This window comes from Anopheles arabiensis, chromosome 2, assembly GCF_016920715.1.
Source record: "Anopheles arabiensis isolate DONGOLA chromosome 2, AaraD3, whole genome shotgun sequence".
NCBI classification, from domain to species: domain Eukaryota; kingdom Metazoa; phylum Arthropoda; class Insecta; order Diptera; family Culicidae; genus Anopheles; species Anopheles arabiensis.
In genome coordinates, this window is record NC_053517.1 from 16,140,209 (window position 1) to 16,164,535 (window position 24,327).

Here is a 24,327-nt window from a genome sequence, read left to right on the forward strand (position 1 = left end):
CTTTCGCGGGCCGGATTGAATGTTGTGGCGGGCCGCATTTGGCCCGCGGGCCGTACTTTGCCGACCGCTGTTGTAGCTGATTAGCCTGAAGTGTAAGGTTCACGATGGAACTTAAAGGCTTGTTAAGAAAGCGTACCGAACTTGGTGGAACTTTATAGCTTTTTAATGCATGACATCGGTACGAGGTGGCCCTTGTCAAAGTGTCAAAGACTGGTGCCGTCAATCATCTCGTTGCTGCTGCCCAAGCTAATTAAGCTAATTGAAGGAGGAGTATTGAGTGAAGTGATTGTGATTGTACAGTAAATTGTGTGATATTTTGTACAATTCATGAATATTAAGGATTTTAAAATATACACAAGTACTCAAACAAAACAAATCATGTTGTTTATTTCATCGATGACGCTTGCTTGAAAATAAAACACAAAGAAAAATAATCCCCGGTACCCTGGCATAAGGAAGCTGCTTAAGCGCTGTTTGAAAGACCCACAAGGAACTTTGATGCTGTTTATCTACTGCAAAAGGCGAATTCAAGCAGCGATCTTTAGCATGCCAAAATTAGCTGCTTAAGCAATTTTGGCTGTTTGGGAGGAAAATACAATGAAACAGCGCGAGCGAGCGTTCTTTTCAGTGAGAGCACCTCGTGTATTTTAAAGGCATGCAAGAGAGCGCCGGTCTGGTGGTACAGTCGTCAACTCGAACGACTTAATAACATGCCCGTCGTGGGTTCAAGCCCCGAATAGACCGACCCCCCATAGGTAGGACTGACTATCCTGCTATGGTACCAATAAGTCACTGAAAGCCAAGCCCACTTCACTAGTGGGTACAGGCAGGCCTTGACCGGCAGCGACTGTTGTGCTAAATGAAGAAGAAGAATGAGCAAGAGAGCACATTCTCCCTGTGGTAGCGCTCCATCCGCCATTCATTAATTATCAGCCCAAAACAACGGACTTCGGATCCGATCTTGGGCCGGACCCCCACCGTATGTTTCTACCTTCCCCTCGCCTGAAAATTTCATTCTCTTTGTCTGTCGGGTAAGCTTTAACCGCCGACAGCGAGATTCAAATTCAATTTAAATGACTTTCTTTGACGAGAAATTTTTGGAATCCACGCAACTGACATTTTCTAGTTATTATGAACATTAAATTTTAACGGATAAAAAGTGCCAGGCAAACAAACGTGCATCAGCGCGTTAAGTAACAAATGTGGTTAACAATCCTTGAAATAGCATCCCAAGCGCCACAGATTAAGCTTAAACGACTGAAAAATCAAATATCTGTGATTTTCGGTAGGATAAATGGAAAATCGGTAGTTTTAGGGCGGTCATCTGTGAATCGGTAGGCATATAAAAAATCGGTAGGAATACAGATAAATCGGTATTTCTGGTCACTCTGCTCATGACGCCGGCGAGTTCTAAATTTGTTGATGTTCTGAAAAACAACAAGCGAATCGTGCACGCTGCAACAATTTCCAGACATTTTGCTTGTTAAATAAAGGTGCAAATTATTTCCCGCGTGCGCACACATCCCCGTAGCACAATGTCCGACAGTGAGCAGAGCGTGTACGCAAAGCGGACGAAAACAATCCACTACGGTTCGCTGGAGGAATCGGATCGATGGCATGTGGACCGGAAAGACAACGATGCGGATGGTTCGGGAAGGACCGACTTCAGCCAGCTAACCACCGCAGACTACATGGCCCTGGATGAGGATGTGTAAAGTATCGCCACTCACTTAATCTACCGCCGAACAATTGCCTCTAAAGCACACCTCTTGCTAACCTTTCCTCTGTTCCGAATCACTTGCATTTCATTTTAGCGCCAAAGAGAAAGCAGCACTGCTGGAGGAATTCGAGCGAAGGAAAAAAGCGCGACTGATTCACGTCAGCACAGACGACGGCGAGGTGAAGAGTGCACTGCGGAAGCTGAACGAACCCATCTGTTACTTTGGCGAAGGTCCCGCCGACCGACGGTTACGATTGAAAGAACTGCTCTCGGCGTACGTACAGCCGCTGCTGGCTGCCTGTTCCTCGAACCGGTTTTCAAATTTCCCAGCTAACCCTTCTATCGTTCTTTTTCTGATCCCTTTTTTTCATTTTCCTCAGACTGGGTGAAAAGGGTTTGCCGGCAGCGAAACCAGCTAAGGAAGAGGAGAAACCGAAAAGCCAGCAAAAGGAAACGAACGAATCGACCTGGTATCACGAGGGGCCGGAAAGTTTGCGTGTGGCACGGTTCTGGATAGCGAACTATTCACTGGCCCGGGCCAAGAAGCGGCTGGAGGAGGCGAGCGAAAAGGTACGTCAACATTCGGCCACCAAGGCGGGCCGGATGGTGGAGCTGCAGAAACGGATCCAACAGCTGGCGCCGCAGTGCAGTCAGGTCGGCGATACCCGACCAATCACCGGTTGCACCATCAACGAGGATTCTACACTACTGCTGACCTGCAGCCTGTACGTATGGCGATGAGTAGTAATGTGGGTTGAAATAGGTTGTTGATTGTTTCTCTTCCCTGTGCGCCTCAACAGGAGCTCCCTGTGCAAAGTTTGGTCCGTACCCGACTGCACCTTGAAGCAGACGCTCCGTGGGCACAAGTGCAACGTAAGTGATGTGGCCTTCCGGCCGGGTGTTGCCAACGATAGTAAATCGGAAGTAGCGATGGCTTCTTGTAGCTTCGACGGTTCCGTTAAGCTCTGGGCGTACGACAACGAAGAGTCGATTGCCGACATCAGCGGGCACGTGCCGCACCGGGTGGCGAAACTTGCATTCCATCCCTCCGGCCGGTTCCTGGGGACGGCCTGCTACGACGCGTCCTGGAGACTGTGGGACCTGGAGCAGAAGCAGGAGGTGCTGCATCAGGAAGGCCACACGAAGGCGGTCCACTGTATCGCTTTCCAGGTGGACGGTAGCGTGTGCGTTACTGGGTAAGTAATGGGAGCGCGTTAAATCACGCAAGTTACACGATTTGAAGCTAATATTTATTTCTCCTTCACAAGTGGTGTGGACGGGTTTGGCAGAGTGTGGGACTTGCGGACGGGCAGATGTATCATGTTTCTCGAGGGCCATCTGAGTGCGATTTATGGGGTGGATTTTTCGCCCAATGGTTACCACATTGCGTCGGGCAGTCAGGACAATTCGTGCAAGGTAACGAGGGAGCCGTTTTTGTGTGACACAGTTAGATTGGAATGTTTGCTTTATCATATTTCGTTCCCATTTTAGATCTGGGATTTGCGAAGACGACAAATGGTGTACACAATTCCCGCCCACCTCAACCTTATTTCGGACGTGAAGTATCAGAAAAATGGTGGTAACTTCCTTGTGACGAGCAGTTATGACAAAACTGCAAAGGTAACGAACAATATGGCGCTAAGACGGTAACAGAGCATCAACAGCAGCTAACCATTTCCGCGTGTTTCGTTTTACTTTGCAGATTTGGTCCGATAAAACATGGCAACCGCTTAAAACGCTTTCCGGGCACGACGGACGGTTGGTTGGTGTAGATATTTCGCACGATTCCCAGTACATAGTGACTGCATCGTACGATCGCACGTTTAAGCTGTGGGCATGGGACTAGATTGGGAGGTGGGCGCAAAAAGGCACGACGCCCCCTGTTCCGATGTTCTGCCCAAGCCAATCAATAAACCCGTGGAAGTGTATCGTGCGAGAGTGGTAAAACAGTGTGTAAGTTTTTCAATTATGAGAAGCATTTAATTGTAACAATTAATTGTTATTAGACAATTAGAAGAATCTGTCAAATGCAACCCACAACAAAAAAAACTGAATGAAGCACGGCATTTATTTTGCTATTACTAGAACAGAATATTTATTTGGCTAAAAATATCAATAGTGTAGTGTGGTGAGTGAGATGTTGTGAGCATATGTTGCAAGCATTCAATTCTATGTACAAATCGCTAGGGTTTTTTTTCTCTCTTTTTAAATCAATCGCACGCTCGAAGCCCGTCGTTTGTCCACGGTGTGCTGCTCGTTACTGCCCGTAGAAGCATGACTTAAACCGAGCGTTCCTTTAGCTTCGGTCGCAAAATGCGCAGCCCCACCTTGCCCTGGGCCGTTTTCAGCAGTGAAGCGCACTGTTCGATGCCGCCCGCCTCCAAGCTGTCACCGTTGATATGCGAGACGATATCACCGAGCTGAATGCGTCCGTCAAACTCGGCCGAACCGCCTGGGACCTGCAACGGAGTGAGTGAGTGGATCTGTGTTAGTCGTACAATAGAATACAGGGGTTTTCAGGAGTTCTCATAGCTGTGGGACACTTTAATGACTCTTTCTTCCGTGAAATGAACTTAATGTATTAGGAATTGGATTATATAGCACCCTCGTTGAATAATTCCAATAGGAATAAGTTCACTTCTCATAAGAAAGAGTCAAAGAAGTGTCCCACAGCTATGAGAACCCCTGGAAAACCCTGTAATTGATTAACATCCCCCGTACGAACCAGGCTGGTGATGACGATGCCCTTCGGATTGCCGGCACGGAACGTCAGTCCTAGATTTTTGCCCGGTTTTTTCATCAGATCCACCTCGACCGTTTCCGTCGTTGGTGGGTTGGCACGGTACACGATCAAACGGACCTATTCAACATGAAGCGTAGCAATTAATCGGTATTTGGCGGAAAGATATGGCTGCCCTCTTCCGACTGTCCCTACCTTCGGGTGTAACTGCTTGACGGCGCGCTTGATAGCTTCGCTCGTGCAAGAATTGTTCACCTTGAAGCCGTTGATTTCTACTATCTGGTCAAATATCTGCAACCGATTATCCTTCTCCACCACACTCTGTGGCAGAATGTCCATTACTGCGGCTCCCGACTGCAGCAAAAAAATAAATAAAATAAAAAGGTACAGCGTGTTAGCACCAGCGCAACATGTCAGCATGTCAGCAATGTTCCGTCCCCATACCTTCACCAGCGAATCACAGCCACCGGCTACAATGATGCCGAGCGGTTTACCCTCGGTCGGAATATCGATCACGGTGAAGTCATTGTCATTGATCGGTGCCTTCAGCGGATCGATCACCTCTTTCGTAGGCGACGGTTCCGGCTTGGTGCCGTGCGGTGTACCGGCCCGGCTCGTTGCCAGCGTTGCCATCTCTTCCGGCTTTTTCTTGCTCGGCGTCGTGCCCGGTACTGCCGTACCGTTGGCCGGTTTGTCCGACTCCTTCTCCTTGTTGGGATTGCAAATCTTCAGCGTAATGACGCCTTCCGCCTTCTTCAGCAAACCGGCGGCCGTTTCGTAGTTGCAACCGAGCAGCGAGTCTCTGTTGACGGCCAACAGCATGTCACCGATCTTTAGGCCACTCTGCGGATGGTATGGTCAATGTGAATGGTGTCCATTCAATGCGGCATGTCTGCGAAAAAAGGGAATTGGAATGTCTTACGTACCTTTTCCGCCGTTGATCCTTCCTGAATATCGGATATGAATATGCCTTGGCCAGCGATCGAGTGTTTGCCTTCGATGATCATGATGCCCAAGCTGGAGGTGCCCTGTTATTGGGTGGTAGGAGAAAGTGGTGAATGTTATTGATTCGTCCCAAACGCCTTGGATCGATGCGAACCTTTTTCACGGTGATGGTTTTCACGTCCTTAAACTTCTCCATTATATTATCCTGTCGTTCGTCGCCGAAATGGGGTGCAAGACAAGAGAAAGAAAATGATATTGTTACCAAGTGAGCGAGTTAACGATGGTTGAAGGTATGCTGGGGCTAATACATACCGTGTAGTCAATATCGGTGGGGAAATGCTTCACCGGTTTTACTGCCATATCGTCCGGAGATGTCTTTTTTCTGGAAAGTAATGACGCAAATGATAAAAAAGGCCCCTCAACGTGATCCCTCATCGCCATCACTGCCACCGTACCTTAGCACAATAAATTTAAGTGTTGGACTGGCCAGGTTCTTGATCATCACCGAGCAGTTCAGATGACATCGCCCATGGAGAACGGTTCCATTTACCTGAAATGGTAGCAGAACGATTAAGTACCAGATCGGAATGGAGCCCGAACTCCCTCGAACCAACCTCCAGCACTTCATCGCCAACGGTGAGCGATGTTCCGGCGGCCGCACCCTTCGGATTGATGCCCGCAATAAGACAAGCCATCCGCGTACGGTCCCGGTGACCGCACAGCGACAGTCCGCACGTTTCGTTACTGTCGCGCAAGATCGTGCAGACGTCCACTTCGCCCAGTCCGGCGTAGCGCTTCTTTATCTTTTCTGCAAAGTTGAAAAGGCAAACACATTTTGTTACGCCCCTTTGCCACACGATCGTCAACGAGTCAAGATGTCTTACTCATCGTGTAGCCGTAATCGTCCTCCTCCTCGGCGTCCTCTTCGCCGATCTTGGTATTGCCAGCCGATGCGCGGTCGATCTACACACCAAGCACAATCAAGAATGGAATAGGACATTAGGTGCGGGCGATACATTAAACATTCACCCCAGCGAGGGGGGAGCTTACCTCCACACCAGCTTTGGTAAAAGTTTTGCCTTCCATCTCACGGCTGTCTTCCTCATCGTCGGAAGAGTTTTCGGAATCTGTGGTGCAGAGAGCAGAGTTTAATTAGTGTCTACGTAGTGCGGGCCCATGCGCCGTCGTATCCTTACCGGTAGACTCTTGCCGTGCTTTCGGCACCGAAAGTGTCTTGTTGTCCTCCGGTGTTGCAACGGGTTGTTTCTGAAATTTAACACAACAAGAAACCACCAATCAGTGCTGAAGATTGTACAGAAAATCCGCTTTTGCCGTACGGCTGTATCACACCTTTGGTTTGCCATCCTGGATGTACTCCACCTCGGGCGTTTTCGACGGCGTCACTGGTGGTGGAACTTTCTTTTGAAGCACCATTGGATTGGTCTGCTGTAATGAGGCCCAAACAAGACGAGTTAATCTAGACACTAACACGGGGGAGTCAAAGATCGGTGCGCCCTGAGAGGAGGATACATACCTCCCTGACGGTGCGCTCCAGGCTCTGAACCACTAGGACGATGCGATCGTTGGCAGTTTTAATGTAATTGACGGCTTTCTCATGGGAAGCATTTTCCAAACTGTTCTCATTCACGGCTAGTATTCGATCGCCAATCTAAGAAACAAAGAAAAGGGCAGTCAGCGGTTGCAAACTTAACACCGAGCAAGTAACGCTTCCGTTCCAGCGGTTCACCATTCACCTTCAGTTCCCCACACTTGTCGGCCGGACTTTCCGGGATGATGCTTTTGATGAACAGTCCCGATGTAACATCGCCACCCACATTGACCTGAAAGGGGGGGGAAATGCAAAAATGTGTAAACACACACATACAGAACCGTGGCAAACAGTACACCATCGCGCGTCTTTACCTTTCCTCCAACGATACTAAACCCGAAGGATGACTTTTCCGTCTTCTCGATGACGACCTTTTTCTCTGGGCCCCATCCTGCAAATAAGCAGAAAATAGTGCGTGTATGTATTGTTCAACAAACGTGCACAACATTAATTTAAAGTCAGCTGCTGCTGTTTTCGAAAATGGAAGCTTGTTTCCCTCCCCGTTCGCTCGCTTTTGGTGTCGGTTTTTAATTTCACAAATGGATGTCAACCACACACGATACGGTCTTACGTAGGCATCGGTCCGGATGACGCTACGAATGGCAGTAGAGAAGAGGAAAGGGGGAAAGGGGGTGGAGGATGGACCTACTGACGACATCATTATTGGCCACGTGAGAATAAACCGACCCGAACCGGATCGATGAGCGACGCAAAACGGCAGCAGCCCATCGCCGCCGCATGACCGCAGGTTCACGTGATTGCTCCGTAATCCCAAGCGAGTGCCCGAGCGAGTGTGAGCCCGAGATTCTGCCCTCCCTGTGTCTGCCGATTCGTTCGGAATCGTAAGGTCGATCGATGGTAAGGGAAACCTTTTAAAAAACACACCACGCAGGACATGCTCAGACACATACACACACATGGAACGGTACATGGAAACGTGTCAAAGCGTGGTGCGGTTTGGCGCCAACACGGTTTGGCATTGCAGATCAGGGGCTTATTGATTGATTTTGATACGATTTACACATAACGATATTTGGAGCATTAGCGAAGCGATTTCTGCAATTTATGCTAATTATGATAATATGTTGTGTGATAATTTAATAAATTGCGATAAAAATATACCAAATTTCAAAAAAACGTGATGGAGACGCTTGGTAGTTCATGTCCAGTGCTACGCTAGCTGAAACGTGATCTGGGTTTCCTCACTATATTAAATTATAACTGATATCGCACACTAAAAAACACACACACACACACACACACACACACGCACAGAGATAGTGTCTATTATCACTCATCCATATGAAAACAAACAAAGGTTTTGCGGGCGCAGTTTACACATCGCACGAGCCCTTCCCTTCACGACCCGCCCCCGTTCCGGGCAATTAAGCGGACAACGGAAACTACAAACTACAATTCACTCGCAATAATTACCTTCCAGCTTGACCGATCCCGGTAGTGCGCTAACAGTCATCTCTGCCGTCCTGCGGAATGATAGCGGAAACCAGATGAAGAGAAAAAAAACGCCTGCAGTTAGTTGCAGTTGCTCGTACCGCAAGTAGATACCGACTGAGACCACCGTACTGGAGGTAACCGTAGCCAGACCTTGCGGATCGTGGCTGGTAAAACGTGCTGTACTACGGCTACGGCAGTGCACAAACACGCATGGAAAGGGCAGTGGAAATCCACTGTTGAGTGCACTTTTTTTTAACGTTCCCTTTCCTTTCCTTTTTTAACGTTCTGCATCGGCCAGTGCAAGGTGCAAAACCAACCCAAGTGTCCACTAGTTACAAAGGGGCGTGAAACCCCGCAAAAAGATACACACGTACGGGTGTGTGACGATGTTCTAATTGGATTAGCGATGGGCGCGATACATACATAGCAGCGGTTTTACGCCAACAGTAGTTGGCGCGTTGGCCACGCGTACCAAGTGTCTGCGGTTGGAAGGCAAAAGTTCAGTTCGATTCCCAGAGCCCAGAGAGTTGAGCAGTTGGTTCAGTCGGCAGCTAGCGGTGCTTGTGTCTCGGGAATGTACAATACGCGTTACCTTTCCTTGGAAGGACTCCGCTTTGCATCGGCTGGCGGTGGGACCGTGTCGGCGGGCGTGCGTGCGGTCGGGGCGGGTTTCGCGACCGGATAACATAGCGGCAGCTTCCGGTTGCTCTTGCCACTGTCGGATGGTATTTTGGCTTTGGTGCGGTAGTGGTCTAGCTCCTTCAAATAGATGCAACTGTCGTCGGCCGGTTGCAGCGTGCCCTCGTCGTAGTCGCGGTAATACTGGATGCGGTACTGGAACAGGCCTATCCCACTGTTCCGGTGTCTGCTGTACTCCATCTCATGCTGAGTGCTGCCTGCTCATCGTGGTGGGTGGTCAAAGGCGCGCTGTAAGGGGACAATGTCTGGTATGGTGCGTACGGGTTTTGTTTTTAATTTAGTGCTTTTCAAACAACAAATTTAATTCTACCGTATATACTACGCTATCTTTCAAAATAATACACATGCAAAGGGGATGGAGGGGTGGGTTGAGAAACAATAACCACGTTTAGTTAAGTTTATTAGTTAACTTTGGCGCTTAAGTAAACCAAACAATCGTGTTAATAAACATTAATTAAATATCACATTATAAATCCATGCTCGAAGCACCCTACAAGACGTTACAGATGAAAAGCAAAGGAAGGTCATGCAAGGCTGAAAGGAAAAGGAGGGGGCAGATCAACCCGTAGGAAAACGTCCTTCATGCAGGCATCCTTCTGCCAAAACCTTATCCCGTGGATAAGCCTCATGCAATATGTATACAACAAAAAACATGAAAAAATCAACAACATCTATTTTATCACCCACCCGCGGGGAAAAACACTTCGTTGTGCAGTTGGACTATGGACTTCTACGCGTTTTCTTTAACAAAAGAAAAGAAAAAACAAGTAGTATGGCACTAGGACAAATCCTTCGATGTGCTGTTCCGCTCTACCGGATGGTTGTACTTCGATGCTGTGCGAACCGTTTGCTGCGATGCAAACATTCCCCCGTCCCTCTGGCGTAAGTTGTGCAGGGTACGAGGCAAAGGATAACAACAATTCACTTTGGCTTTGGTTTTTAGAGGAACGTAGGAAGCGGCTGCTATTTCTTCATTTGGCACACGTGCGATCGATGTTGTACAGTTAGTTTGCAATTCCTGGTGCGTGGGATATGTAAAAGCCAGCAAGGAAAACGTTTGGCACAAGTACGAAAATTCCGATGGTGATGATGCTCTGAGGTATCGTTTTCTGTTTCTCCCCCCTACTCGGGAAAAGCTCTGAGCCTGTGTGGGGGGTTGATTGGAAAATCGTTGTCCGACAAAGGCAACTGTGCGCCGTGCTGGAAAACGGTGAGGGCATAATAGAATGACAGTTGGCGCAGTTTAATTGAGGGGAAAAAAAGATAAAAAGGCAAATTTCAAATAAAACTAGAGGATAAAAATAACCGTAACATAGGATAAATTGGTTTGAATACATTAAATAAACGAGAAACGAACAAAACAAATCCAAATGCCTCGAACTTCTGCATTTTTCGACAAATTTCCGAGTTGTCATCCACGCGATTGTCGGATCAGCAATCCTTACCTCTTCCAGGCTTTGTTTGCATACATCGGTGTCTCTCGCTCTCTCTCTCTCTCCGCACGTCGTCTTTTGACGCATTCCCAACCCCTCCGTTCCAGTGCCAAGGGCTGATGATTCTCGATTGCGTTTATCTACAACACCAGCAAACACGGGCGGCCAGGAATTGTGCGAGAAGTGCAGTGGCGGAATACGTGGATTGTGCAAATAGTAACGGCGGTTTTGTGACAAGAAAGCAGCAAACAATTCAACAACACCAGTCACTGTTTTCATCCCTTTTTTTTGACTGATTGTGCTTCGAGTGACGGAAATCCGTCACGGGCACGACCGTGTGTGAAATTCGATCGTCATTCCAGTACCCGTGCTGTTATCGTTTGTGTGCGAGTGTAACCGTGTGTGTGAGGGCAAGTGTTTTGTATCGGCCACAGCACCACCAGCAGCAGCAGCAGCAAGTGTGTTTTGCCCCAACGATATCATCGCATTGGGTGCGTGCGTACACAACTGTACATAAAAGGGGTTGGCAAACAGGGGGAGGGCGGACGGTGCAGCGCTAACGGTGATAATCGAAGCAACAGTAACATCCTCCCGCAACACCCCCCGGTACATCTCGTACCCACGCCGCTTCGCTTCTCTACTACACCCTCGACAGGCTGCGGTGATTATCATCGGCCGCGGAAAGGAAAGCCCAGTTCCGTTCGGCCCCACCTTACGGTCGGTGCTCTATCCGTAGTATCTACAGCGGTATCTCTTTCTCTGCGTTATTATTCTACCGATTTCATTCAACGATCAATCTTGTGACAGTATTATTTTGAAAGTATACAACAATTGTGCATAGTGTTTAAAGTGTGTGTGTGTTTAGCGTTTTAAGTAAAGTGTGTGTTTTTTGTGTGTGAAAAGATTTCAGTCTGCTTTTGGAGCGCTGTGATTCCGATTGGTTGTGTACTGCCAGGAGCTGCTGTATCTGTTCGGAAGGGAAGAAGCCTTCCCCTGGTCAGCTGCTATTATTACTACGACATAGATTACTACTGCTACTACTGCCTCCTCACCAGTGTGTGCCTGTTTTCCGCGCGCGATGGATCCATTAGAGCAGGCGCGGGTTTTTCTCGACTGCTTCCAAACAACCGCCAACCCGGACGATCCCCTACCCGCGTGGGTGCCGATCTACCACCTGAAGCAGGACGAAATCGAGCCCGCCATCATCGATTGGATTAAAACGTATTTGGATCAGTTGTAAGTAACTGCAACCGTTGCAACACGATAACGTGAATGGTGTCAGTTTTACGCACGCAGCTGTGCAAGTGGTAATAGCAGCGCGATGAGTCGCCAAAACATTCACGACAATTTCCTTTCCCTCCCCTAAATCCCCCCGTCCCTCCCCCTCAAAACATGCCCTTTGCTGGCACATGAGTCATTTTTGTTATTATACGCGGAATCACTCTGTATGTGGTGGTGTGCTGCGAGACCATTGCACCACACACACGTACCAACGCACTGGCGAAGGCGCGACATGTGATTTACAGTGGTGGCATTTAGCATACGTGCAAGCAAGGGTGTCTGACGCTCAAACATTGATGTCATCTTTGTTTTCGAATGTTTCTTTTACTTTTTTTTATTCATTCAAAATAAACACCTTCCGATCGGGGGTGCTTTTTGAAGATGTGTAAATAAGAACTAAAAAAAATTGCATTTGTTTACAATATTTTTCTTCTTCTTCTTTTGCTTCTGTTTCCCCGTCCCGCAGCGGTTGTCCGCAATGCATCTTGCCGCTAATAATACGCACAGTTTTGGAAGAGGTGCTGAGCAATTGCAAAGAAAATCCCAAATCTTGCGGGTTAAACGGTCAGGGTAAGTATGGTGCCAAGGGGGTGTGGAGGGTGGTGTGGTAACGGTACGCCCGCTGCTTCGCTGCCCGATGTGTACAGGTGCCGGTTCGTCATAAAGTAACGGGCCGAGCACAGCAAACTAGGGCAGAGCTGTTGGATTTTATTAACCGCCACACACTCCTCTCACACACACGTTTCTTGTGCGTATTTTTAACAGTTCAATTTTTGTTTGCCTTTTTGTTTGCCTGCAGAGTATAACACGCTCCAGCTGAACCATGAAGTGATTTTACGCGTAAATCAAACCTGCCTCGGGCTGCTGGACAATGCGAAGCTGAACAATCTGCTCGCCCAGCTGGGCACGGATCAGCCGGATGGAGCGGCTGGCGGGGGCGCCATCGCCCCCGGGCCAAAGGTTCACTTTTCGCGAGGACTAAAGCATCGCCGGCGCACGATGGAGGACCGGCACGTGTGTCTGCCCGACTTTAACACGCTGTTCCGCACGAAGGACACGGAACCGACCGCCTTCTACGGTGTGTACGATGGGCACGGTGGCCAGGAGGCGGCCAGTTTTGCGGCCTCCTACCTGCACTACTACATTGCCCAGAGCGAACACTATCCGCACGACATGGAGCAAGCGTTCCGGGATGGGTTCCTCAAGACTGATCAATTGTTTTTGGAAAAGTGTGAAAACCATGTAAGTATGCGGGACGATACACGAGGCAGGGTTTGTGTAATGCGGAGAGCTTTTTTGTTAATGTATTTTTTTCTCGTCCCCTTGCAGCACCTAAATAGTGGATCCACGGCCGTTGCCTGTGTACATCATACGCGTTCGCAGCGGATCGATGTAGCTTGGGTTGGCGATTCCCAAGCCATTCTCGTGAGACGAAATCCGGGCGAAGGGGTTTATAAGCCGATCGTCCATCCTACCCATGTAGCGTCCGATCCGGTAAGTGTGGGATGTTCAGTATAATCAGAATTTGGTAATTGATCATTAACCTTTCGGTATTTGCGTTACAGGACGAGCGGGAACGTATTGATCGAGAGGGAGGATGCGTAATTCCCTGGAATGGTCAGTTTCGTGTTAGTGGACAGCTGGCCATTACACGAGCGATTGGTAAGTTCCAATCCATTGTTTTTGCTAACTTGAGATTGCCTTTTCTTAATTGTTGCTATTTTTTTTAATTTTTAGGCAACCGTTTCTACAAACCCTACGTGACGGCAAACCCGGCAGTATCCTTAAATCAGTGCACGGAAGATGATCTTTTGCTTATATTAGCTAGTGATGGTTTGTGGGAAGGATACAACGAATATTTAACGTCCATGTTTGTGCTGTACGCGATTCGAAAGTTTCCCGGTAAGTCTCGTTTTGTTTCAGTTGCGTATAACTTGTCAAAATATTCACTACTTTGGTTAAACGAAGCTTCGATACAGATACGGTCGTTGAAAGTATTTGCCGTAGAGGGATTACGAGATACAATTCGCCGTCTTTTCACACAAGCTAACGAAGTAGATCTGGATCATGAGTCTGTCCTACCGTATGATAGTCCAGATGCCAAACACGATTTGCGTCCTGTCCGGTAAAAGCGTCATTGCGTCTACTATTGGCAGATGAAACCCAAATCGCTGTATTAACATGATGATGAAATCGATTTAATCTTAATCTTGTATTTGGCGTAACGTCCTACGCGGACATGCCGGCCTATACAGAGGCTTTCGAGACTTAATTCATTACAACGCAGCTAGATAGTCAGTCCTTGCTACGGATAGACGGTCCTTTCTAGGATTGAACCAATGACTGGCATGTTATTGAGTCGTACGAGTTGACGACCGTACCACGGAATCGCCCCTTAATTTAATCTATTTATCGATTTTATGAATTTACATTGAAAATGCAACTGTTTAGTATAAATACTTTTGAGGTTTTGAAAAAAATATTAATGGTACACTATGAGGCGCTTAAGGATTATACATAGCGGAATATATTGTAGTAACATCTTTACCCCGCACAACCGTAAGAACAAGCAGGTTTTCTTCGCCAGTATGCTTCCTCGATGAAGTGATTTGCGCTGACCCCGCTGACGTAGAACGTTATTTCCGATCGCGTTAACATCCTATCCATGATATACGTTTCTGGTGGCTGTGAGTCAAAACACACCGCGCCGTACCGGTGTTGAAAGAAGACTGTAATTAGACCATCGCTGTGCATCCGGGAATATGTGTTTGTTGATTCCATCGCGCTTTTGGTCGCCTCGGGAATCATCATCAGCACTGGATTGTTTCTTGCAGATTATTTTGATATATGTTTTTCATGCATTTTCTAGAAACTGTGGTAGAATTTATTTTTATCACAACTCGTATGTAAATTCCTGTTAAGTGAATGTAACATATTTTGTAATGTATTTTCGTTGCTTCGCTATCGTAGGCTTACCTCGAATAAAACTAAAAGGTCTGCACTAATTTACTTTCTGTTATGACATCGAATGTCGTTTTCCTGCAGCATCGTGTGTGCGTGCCGTACTGCGACAACGTTTGTACCAATTAACCTCTGACGAAACCGGGGAGCAGTGAGTAAATTGTCCAACCGTCTAGTAATCAGATCATTGGGATTGTAAACAAGGGCTCCCTGCGTTGCAATTCGTTGCACGCTTCGCTACCTGTGGGGACTGAGGAAACAATATTTTGTGGTTGATTGGACACAACCGGTTTATGTAGATTGAGAAAGAGGGAGCGAGTCTTTCACTATTTAAAGACAAATGGTGATGATAGACATTACTTTTTCGTATGCATGCTTATTTAAATTAAGAGATGCATACATTATCAAATTTAATCGTCCATTCTTTAGACTATTTAAATAAATATTTAAAAATGTTTTCATCTGCTATTCAATCTAATCGCTATCTTATAGTTTTGAATGCAGCTGTTAAGTAAGTTACCTTAGTCACTAATGAATTTAGAACTAAAGTGACACTTCGCTGGATGATTACCTCGTGATCATCGTAAGAACAGTGTTTGTTACAGGTCTGTCTGTAGGTATTCCTGTAAACGAAAAAAAACCCAATACCTAAACAATGCTGATAAGAGCTGGGAAGCAAGACCTTCCCGCGGTGAATTGTTGATGTTACTTGGCGCCGAGCGCCATATGAATGGACAGCTCTACACGTTCGTAGCTCGTTAAACAAAACGCGTGTACGGGCCTACCGCGTGCCAGTGCCGCAATGATTTCAGCGTTCGCGGGACGGAATGTAAACAATCGTTAACGACGGGAGTGATCACGCTGTTAGAGCAAATTGCAACTTTTTTTTCTTGTTACCGACAAATCTGCCTGTGGATCGCACTGACAGTTGCTATCATAACCTTTTTTTCTAACACTGGTGTAATGCGATGAGTAGTAGCTAGAATTTCAAACTGCTTAACCATATGATAAAGAGTTCTGCTGCCGGTACTCTACTAGCTTCACAGGTGCAAAGATGTTATTTTCGCTATCGACACACCCCGGCCCGGCTGCATTCGAAGCAGAGTGAATGAATCGCACGTTCCGCACCAGCCGTCACTCTGTCTAACATTAGCCTTCGCCGGGCAACACCGACCACCTACCGCTCTGGTAGCAGTGAAAGGCTTTCCGAAATGGGATGGTCTATGAGAGCCCAAGATCGATGCAGCTCGCGTGCTTTCGCTTCGCCCGCGGATCGTGGCGGTGGCACCGTTAGGTTTGATTTGATTTTTCTTCGTTTCGATGAGGTATGAACACACAACCGTTGTTACCGGCCACCCAACCCATTCCCCTGCACGATCGGCGCGATCTTCCGTTTCGCGTGTGAAGCGGCTTCGTTCGCCGTCTCCCCCAACGTGAAGGCGTACATTTTCACACCTGATGGATTTGCAGCTACAACCCTTGCGGGTTTGGCACTCGCAGCTACCACCAGCACATGTTGTGCACCTTGTGCGCTATGGAATATGGTCACAATATGGTACCGTATGAGGCAGCCGATGGTGGAGGGTGGTGTGCTGTTGTTGGTTGGGCCTGCTGGTGGTGGCATACGTGATTTGATCTCGTTTTTTTATCATTTTCAGAAGAAAGTTCACCTTTCGCAACGACAGGTGGTGTTGCAAGTCATAATGTGCACTGCTGCTGTTGTGTTGCGGGAAACAGTTCAGTGACGATAAAGAAGCAGAAGAATAGAAAACGGTAGTTTCCGATTGAAATGGTACAGATGAAGGGGTGCGGTAAACAGTATTTGGCCCCCCACCCCCCGAAATCAGTCAGTGGATATCAAAATTGTCTCTATTAGCGGTGCATTAAACGAATGCTTTGAGGGCGACGGGTGAGTGAAAGCATGTAGTCCTCTTTGCAGCTTAATTGGATTTATCGCTACTGTTGTGCACCGTCTTTTCCAGCGCTTGTTTCATTTACGATTTTGTTCGAAACAGTAATGCATCCGCGCTCGCTCAGGAATGTTTGCAGCTCAAATCCAATGGAACGGCAATCTAATGTTTTCCTTCCCGATCGCTGATTCAGCCGCGCTGATCGCGTCACTGGCTAGTGAGATCGAAGTGAAGAAAAATGACACACTCACGCCACCATTTGGCTGGCTGGGTCATAAATAATTTCCAACCAGCACCACAGCGTCGCGACAGTGCGAACGTGCGGCTTGCTTTGCGTGTCTCTCTTAAACTTTTAACTGATTTTAAATGGGGTGGCTGCACTAGGCGGCTATTCAGGCGGCTTACTCTAACCAGATGTTAATGCTGATGTTTTCTTGAGTGTGGGTAATTTATTTTCGTTTAACCGACCAATTTGTCAACCGTACCCATATGTTGATCGCCACTACTGCTACTGCTCGCTGTGCAGACGCTGCCGACGACGATGTGTTCGGGGGTTTCGGTTGCCTTAATTGCTATTCCAAGTCGGTAGATGACACGTACGCGGTTGCGTCATGCGTTTTGAGCTCATCAAAGGCACAGATTCCAAATATTTCAACATTTTAGTTTCATATAAAATCTCGTTCGATTATTTCCGTTTCAGTTTTACTGCTGATTGAACTAACACAAATAAGAACGATGTCCCTTGCGGTCCCTTGCAGGTCCCTAGTGTTTACAAGCATGTACATAAAATTCCATTGTTTGCCGACGCCCGGCTGGTACCGAAACAATGCAACACCCCGTTTATTGGTGAACTGTGAAAACTTTTCGGTTCGCTGTGTTGGATCAATGTATCTGATGTATCTGATCGAAACGATTCCGCTTCGAAACGAGCTTCTTCGAGTGCTCCATATTCTGGGCTCTTTCTCGTTTTTGGGCAGGAATTTTGTACATTTGGGCGCTTCCGGCACTGCCAAGATCCGCACGTGATCCGCAAACACTTTTGCCCCGCTGTCTCTCTCTCTCTCTCTCTCTCTCTCTCCCCACAATGCCCATCCCCTCTATTAGACTGAGATTTAATTGATGAATGCGAGTTCTAGTGTGTGTGTGTTTGTTGTTTTTCGGCATTTACCTTTTTATTTTCACCATACCGAAAAGAGGGTAGAGATGAAGGATTGTGTGGCTGTGTGTGTTTGTGTGTGCAACCATCTGGAATGATTGCGCTTGCATGATCTACTCTCGCAAAGGAAGAACGAACGAGCTTTTAGTTGGGAGGAGAGCGGGCGGCGAACCCCATACCCCCGTGCCCGTGCCTAAACTAATAATTTCCGCTTTCCATAGGTTCTTTCTTGATCTCGATGTTTCGTGCAGTTGCGGGCAGAAAGATTTGCTCGGGCAAAACTCTCGTGTCAGTAAGAATCGAATGTAATTACGAAAACGATCTCTCAGAATAGGAATAAACCTCTCCTTCCCTTCCTTTGCATGGGCTGGTTCGTTTAGTTTTTGTGTTGTTGGCTAGAAGCTTTTTGAAACACAGACACATCTTTTGCTGCGACAACTAACAAACTTCAAGATCCAGCGGCCTTGATTACAATGTATCAGCAAGCGACCACGATGCACAGAGAAAGAAAGACACACTGGCAAAGGGACGTACTTTCGGCCAGGGAGAAGGGGGGGGGGAGACCGATCGCTTGGTCGGAACTGGCGGCATCGGGGTTTGCATTTACTTTTCGCTTTGCATGACTGGTCCGTGCGCTCTGGTCGGTCGGTTGGGCCGGCGCTCTGGTCGGTTGGTTGGCGCTTGCTTCGGTGGATCATCAACGTCGCTTTAGCGTGTCGATCGCGCTCGAATAGAAATAGAGGAAGCAGGTACGCCCCCCTCGCCTCCCCCGCATCTATCCAAACAGCAAAGACCCGGTGGGAGCGTGTTGTTGTTGTGAGCATTGCCCCGTTTGTGTGTGCGTTGCGTTAGAAAAGCACCAACTAACAAAAAAAAAAAACGAGACACAGAGCAGGAAAGACAGTGATTGTAAGGAAATTAAAAACGGGAAGAAAACACACATACACACACACATCCACCCCGCCATTGGCTGGAAGTGGGCAGAGCAGTGGCGGAAAAAGAAAACGGAAGCAGAAGGAGCGAGCGAGGCAATATGGTTCGATTTTCCATTTTTTCCGGCCACTTTTCGTCCTTTCTCTTTTCCTTTCTCTACCGTTGGCGCTTTCTTCTTGTTTGGCGCGCTGTCCACCGCTGGAGTGGCACGTTTTTCCGCCAATCAGTTTGTTGCGGCCCGGCAATAAATCGCGATCGCAGGTGAATCGAACCTGCCAAAGCCAAACAAAAAAGTGAGTGTGAGTACAACGTGCACCAGACGAAAAACCGATCGACGGTGATATGCCCGCTGTGCCGCTGGCATTGGGGGGTTACCCTATTATTTCACGGTCCTGTGAACGATCGTACTACACACACACATGATACACACGGATCGTCATCATCATCATCATTGCGACCGTTCGACGCCGCACGCCGATCACTATCTATGGTTTATCTATTATCGTACATGTGCTCTATTTCGATTTCAGCCGGTCTCTGCCGTGTGATCGTGTATTTGTCTATCTTTTGAGCATTTTTGGATGGTGCGTTTTTTGGGCAATTGAAACTTACGAAAGATCCGATCTTAAACGGTGGTGGGAAATCAGTCGCGCGCGCAATGGTAGCGCTGTTCTCGAGCTGTTTGGTTTTTGGGACTAGGAGACGCATCGTTGCCTTCGTTTTGCGGTTATTCGGGTGCTTTTCTTCGCGGAGTAAACGATAAGCTAAGAAGAAAAAATACTTTGCTAACAATGATTTTGAAATAATTTGTTGCAGTTTTTGGTTTTATTATCATTTATCACCTTTGAATATGAACATGAAGTTGTAAAAAGACTAGGCAATTCATTTTAAACAAAGTCATATTTTCGAGTGCTTTTTAATCATAAGTACTCCAAAAAGTTATCATGGATTGTCACGGACGCCTAGCGAAGAAATCGATGCAATTTAAGTATCCGGCAAAGTATTACGATAAATTAGGAATGCCTTTTAAATTCCAGAAGCTGAATCATAGCAGTTTCTACCATTCTAAACATCTAAGTTCGTTGCAGTACCGTTGGTGCAATGGATAGGAGCGTCGGCTTATAAAAGACTGGAGATGATGGAGCTGGATCGATTCCCACCCAGAACTTCTTTCCATTTTAAAGACACTGAGAACACGAATATCTTATCATAAATTAAAATTAAAATGGGGACTAGTTCTGGCTCTGGGCTGTGTCAGGCGTCTTTTAGGCTCTACATTTCAATTCAGTTTATCTTCCCGTTTAAAGTGGAAATCTAAATGCTACGAGCAAGTTGGGTGCGGTTTTTATAATTGGTTATACAATTATGGGAATGTGACCGTCACGTTTTATATGTTGCTGTTGTGGATTGAGAAACAAACACAAACAGAACCTACTGGAACAGGACCTATAGAAAAGTCGAAGAATAATGTTCAAATGCGATCGGTCTATTGGTTGCTACAAAGATTAATAAAAGCAAATATAGACAAATGATCTCTGATTGGCAGAGTTTCAGAGTTCCGAAGATAACTTTATTTATTGTTGTGTATAGACGCTAGCATCAGCAAATTGTTGAATCGTGCGCTATCATCATCCAAGAAATGTGTCGTTTGCCAACTTAACGTATCTTCTGTTTGTGTTTGTTTCTCAATCCACAACAGCACCATCCTAAACGGGAAGGTCAAATTCCCATAATTGTATAAACAATTATCAAAACCACACATCCCGTTGCTCGTAGCATTTAGATTTCCGCGTCAAACGGGAAGATAAATTGAATTTAAATGTCCGCCACCCCACTCCCCTCGGCAACTCTACAGCCCAAAACATTTTAATTAAACGATTTAAACCCGTTTAGTTTTGTGAAGCAAACGGACAAAGAAAGGCCAAGACACCACACCACACGGCGATGCTCACCCATTTTTGGATGGCAAACAGCAGCAACAGCAGTGCAATGGGTAAACGCGATCATCATCTTGTGCCGGGGTCGGGTTCCGTTTGGTTGGAAATGGGACTAAAACGGGTTGAGGGGGTGTTGTTAGATGGAACTTTGAAGACGGGGGGAGGATGTCTTTTCGTCGAGGAGGCCAAGTTCCCGCGTTGGTCTCCGGAGCTGGTGGTACGTGCCTTCTGCCGTACCTACCCACCCGGTTTGCGTACTTTCCCCGCTGCAAAACGCTGCGACGCATTCGATCCAGGGTGTGTGGTGTGCGCAAGAGCCTGCGCAAGAGCTATTTTTGGCAGCGTAAAAAAACCATTCCAAAAACGGGCTTAAAACCTTCACCCGATCGCGGCTCCCTTACCCCTCCACCGCGCTAACGGGTGACGCTATTCGTCGTCGTACCAAAAATGGATTACGAATCCCCCCTTTCGAACGACAGGCGCACTTGTGTACGTGCTTCTTCGGTGTGCTTGCCTCTCTTCCTGATCGTCGTTCGGTGTCGCTGTGCCATTCCTACCCTGCTCAGCCTTCCTACTCTACACAACGGAGTAGGAAGTGGATGCCGAAATTAGTCACTGGTTCCTGCTGAACGACGGGGGTAACTGCTGGCAAGAAGCGCGTAGAAGCACCGGTGAAAAGCAGCGAGAGCGCGCGCAATGCCGTCACTATGCGGCGTACCTCGTCCGCTCCACCGGCTTTACGGGAACAGCGGGCGCAATGTTTATGCTGCCGGCTATGTGTTATGATGTTGGTGGTGTGGTGGTGGTTGTGCCGGTAAACCTGCAACACCAACCAGCAAGACCAGCTCAAGACCCCTTGCAACGCTACTGGCGGCGTTCGATTCGATTCGCCAGCACTGATCCGCCGCCCTTCGCCGATCGGTCACGTGTAAGTGTGCAGCTCTCGGTAGCAGGAGCCGCTCGCGCGCTGGTGGTGATGATGGGAACCAGATTGGATGCAGCCGAGTTCGAATGGGGGGTTCGGTAATATTTATTGCAGTCCGCTTTGGAATGCATCGGATTTAAGATTTGTGGCTAACGCGCCCCCATTATCGCCCCCACAAGAGTAGTATGGCTGGTTGCTGTGTGCCGTGCTGTGTGTTTGGGTGTAGGATGCAGACACTTTCCGATCGATTTGTTCTCTGTTGTGGGAGAGGCTTTTTTATCGTTGATTTATCTTGTTAAGCGCGCTGATGATCGGCAGGCTGCATGAGTTGCATTTCTGGAGAAGTAAAGCTAAGTAGTAAAGGTAGATCGCCCTAAATCGTGTAGTTTTTTATTTGAAATGAGCATGAAAAATCTGCATCCTACTCATCCACATTACAGTTCACTTACAGGGTTTTCCCCAGGAGTTTTTATAGCTGTGGGACGCTTTGTTGACTCTTTCTTATTTACATGAGCTTAATGTAATGGGAAATCGACTCTATAGCACCCTTGTTGGATACATCCAATTGGAATTTACATGGTGCCATAGAGTCCAATTTCCAACATATGAAGTTCACTTCCAATAGGAAAGAGTCAAGGAAGCGCCCCACAACTATGAAACCCCCTAGAAAACCCCGAAAGAGCTGTAAAAATTGCAAGAAAATGAAACGATTCATCCCCATTTGCTGGTGAAAGCACATCGCTATGACAAAGCAGTGACGATGAAATCTAAATGTTTAACGCCAACCGCGTTTACAATTTCCATTCTCTCTTGAGTCCGAAATGATGTCTTTCATTATTGTCCCCCCTCCTCCTAACCGTAAGATGATGCTTTTTCCTACTGAAATGTTCTTCACGTGACGGTGCTCACAAGATCACGAGAGATTAGTCTAATTTTTGGTTGTCAAAACGCCGCACTGCTGATAGACACGATGGTATCGCTCATCGCTCGTCCAATAATGCCACCACAACCAAACGGAGATAGTCGCTCAAGTGAATGTGCGGAGAAAGGGGGTGCAGCGAGCGGAAAGAAAATGGTTGGACTTTCCTTTTACGAAGCCTGCCATCACACTCCTCTGTTTCCGAAATCGCTCGCTTTTCGACTGTAAGGATCACCGAGAATCGAGACACACACAACACCACCCGATCCGATGTGTGATAGGGCGGAAGAAAAAGTAGCATTTTTTCCATTTTTTATTTTCCACCAATCCATTTGTCAAACCCCGATCTTAATCTGTCCCACTCTACACCCCAATCGTTCGGCCGGGTGCCGGGTGCCGGGTTTGGCGAGATGAGCAATGGATTGTCTCCGACGGGAATGGAAATGGTGAACTGATTGGTGATGTAGCTGTTTTTCCCGTTCCTCACCATTTTCCTCATCAGAGAAGGGAGAGAGTAAGAAAAGCCTCCATCAAAACCGGGGCTGAGAAACCTGCCCTAGTTAAAACCGCACACACACACACCGTCCGTGGATTGTCGCGTGAGTCGTCTTGCGCTCTCTTCCTCATTCTTGCCAATTCCGCATGACGAACGCAGATGACGGCGCGAGGAGTGGATCGTCATCGGGGCCCCCCGAACGGCAAGAGATGCGTCGCCGAAACAGATTAATGCAATCTCGACGAACGTCGTGATCATTCGCGCCCGCTCAGAGTGGTGTGCTCTGTGCGTCATGAAGCGTAGCAAAAATACGACGGTGCATTAAGGAGTGCGAGGGGGTAAGGAGAAAAGGGGCAAAGGGGGGAAAGCCATCGCAGATGGTCTCCGAAAAAGAGTGATCGTTTCTTTCCGTCACGGGCTGAACGGATTGTTTGTTGAACGCGGGAGAGGAGCGGGGGGATGGGGGTGAGGAGGGGAAAACCGAACGTTAGGAAAAAACCGCAAAGGAGTAATAAGAAGCGGAAACCTGCCAGGAAACAACTCTTCTGTCTCCCTCACTCACCCCAACTTGATCGAGGCGGTGCCGCTGATTAGTACGCCGGGCGTTAGCGCCAGTGCATTTATTATGTGCACTCATAAATATCCATTTTTTTAATCATCGATCGCGCAAGGGCGAGTGAGAGCGAAAGAGAGGGAGTGAGCGGTACAGTGCGAATGAGAGAACACAAGAAAGGGAGCCTTTCGTTGCATTGAACGGTGAAAAATATGCATACCTTTGTGCACTTCCCCCGCGTGGGGCGTGGGCCACTTCAAAAATGGGAAATGGTGAAATGTCCGTGAGCGAGGGGAAGTTTTTTTTGGGGGTATTTTGTACGGTGATTGTTTGATTTCTTTAGCCAGATTAGTTGGAAAAGAAAAGTGCATATCACCCCTCCCACCCCCCCCCCCCCCCCCCATTGGTGGAGCCCAATTCAGATGGTTCAAATCGACTGCACCCGCGTGTATTGACACTACCGGCGCCCCGTGAAGCGATATGAGGGTTTGGCGTAGAAAGGCTCATTTGCTAATTAATAATTATTGTACCGATCCTGCTCTTCCTTCTTTTCTTCTTTTGCCCTCCATTCCCCAGTTGCGCTGCTATGGAACGAGGGTGGTATTCCACCCTTTCTTTCGGCGTGTGTGCAAATTGTAGCTTTTCGGCAAAAATG

At 47.6% G+C, this 24,327-nt stretch overlaps 3 protein-coding genes and 1 long non-coding RNA gene across 7 annotated transcripts in view; 2 read left to right on the plus strand and 2 right to left on the minus strand.

Annotated features, from left to right (window-relative positions):
* The first annotated feature begins 1,394 nt into the window (after positions 1-1,394).
* On the plus strand, positions 1,395-3,786 carry LOC120895346 (U4/U6 small nuclear ribonucleoprotein Prp4). Its single transcript, XM_040298627.1, has 7 exons — positions 1,395-1,711; positions 1,815-1,994; positions 2,101-2,445; positions 2,521-2,916; positions 2,989-3,136; positions 3,212-3,340; positions 3,423-3,786. Exons 1-7 carry the CDS (start codon positions 1,536-1,538, stop codon positions 3,564-3,566), a joined length of 1,518 nt encoding a protein of 505 aa, XP_040154561.1. The 5' UTR covers positions 1,395-1,535; the 3' UTR covers positions 3,567-3,786.
* LOC120895345 (inactivation-no-after-potential D protein) lies at positions 3,787-10,306 on the minus strand. 4 transcript variants are annotated; one of them, XM_040298624.1, is made up of 20 exons: positions 9,983-10,305; positions 9,856-9,909; positions 9,062-9,413; positions 8,449-8,498; positions 7,329-7,405; positions 7,160-7,246; positions 6,940-7,074; positions 6,756-6,851; positions 6,602-6,671; positions 6,456-6,532; positions 6,290-6,368; positions 6,020-6,213; positions 5,861-5,955; positions 5,718-5,787; positions 5,560-5,610; positions 5,387-5,488; positions 4,905-5,303; positions 4,656-4,814; positions 4,446-4,580; positions 3,787-4,179 (listed from the first exon to the last, which is right to left on the minus strand). In XM_040298624.1, the coding sequence occupies exons 3-20, from the start codon at positions 9,346-9,348 to the stop codon at positions 4,000-4,002; spliced, it is 2,343 nt and encodes a 780-aa protein (XP_040154558.1). In that variant the 5' UTR covers positions 9,349-9,413; positions 9,856-9,909; positions 9,983-10,305; the 3' UTR covers positions 3,787-3,999. The 4 variants fall into 4 exon arrangements, with proteins under 4 accessions (XP_040154558.1, XP_040154560.1, XP_040154556.1 ...); XM_040298626.1 differs by having other exon boundaries at positions 6,756-6,848; positions 9,856-10,306; XM_040298622.1 differs by having other exon boundaries at positions 9,856-10,305.
* Positions 10,307-10,721: 415 nt separating this feature from the next.
* Positions 10,722-24,327, plus strand: part of LOC120895344 (serine-rich adhesin for platelets-like) — a 43,172-nt gene continuing 29,566 nt past the window's right edge. Inside the window, exons 1-6 of the mRNA XM_040298621.1 lie at positions 10,722-11,837; positions 12,349-12,452; positions 12,682-13,124; positions 13,212-13,376; positions 13,448-13,544; positions 13,620-13,784. Of these exons, the coding sequence (XP_040154555.1) occupies positions 11,680-11,837; positions 12,349-12,452; positions 12,682-13,124; positions 13,212-13,376; positions 13,448-13,544; positions 13,620-13,784 (1,132 nt within the window). The 5' untranslated portion in view covers positions 10,722-11,679. The remainder of the gene's footprint in view (positions 11,838-12,348; positions 12,453-12,681; positions 13,125-13,211; positions 13,377-13,447; positions 13,545-13,619; positions 13,785-24,327) is intronic.
* On the minus strand, positions 14,387-15,132 carry LOC120895347. Its single transcript, XR_005738310.1, has 2 exons — positions 14,859-15,132; positions 14,387-14,796 (listed from the first exon to the last, which is right to left on the minus strand). It is a non-coding gene; the product is annotated as an uncharacterized LOC120895347 (long non-coding RNA).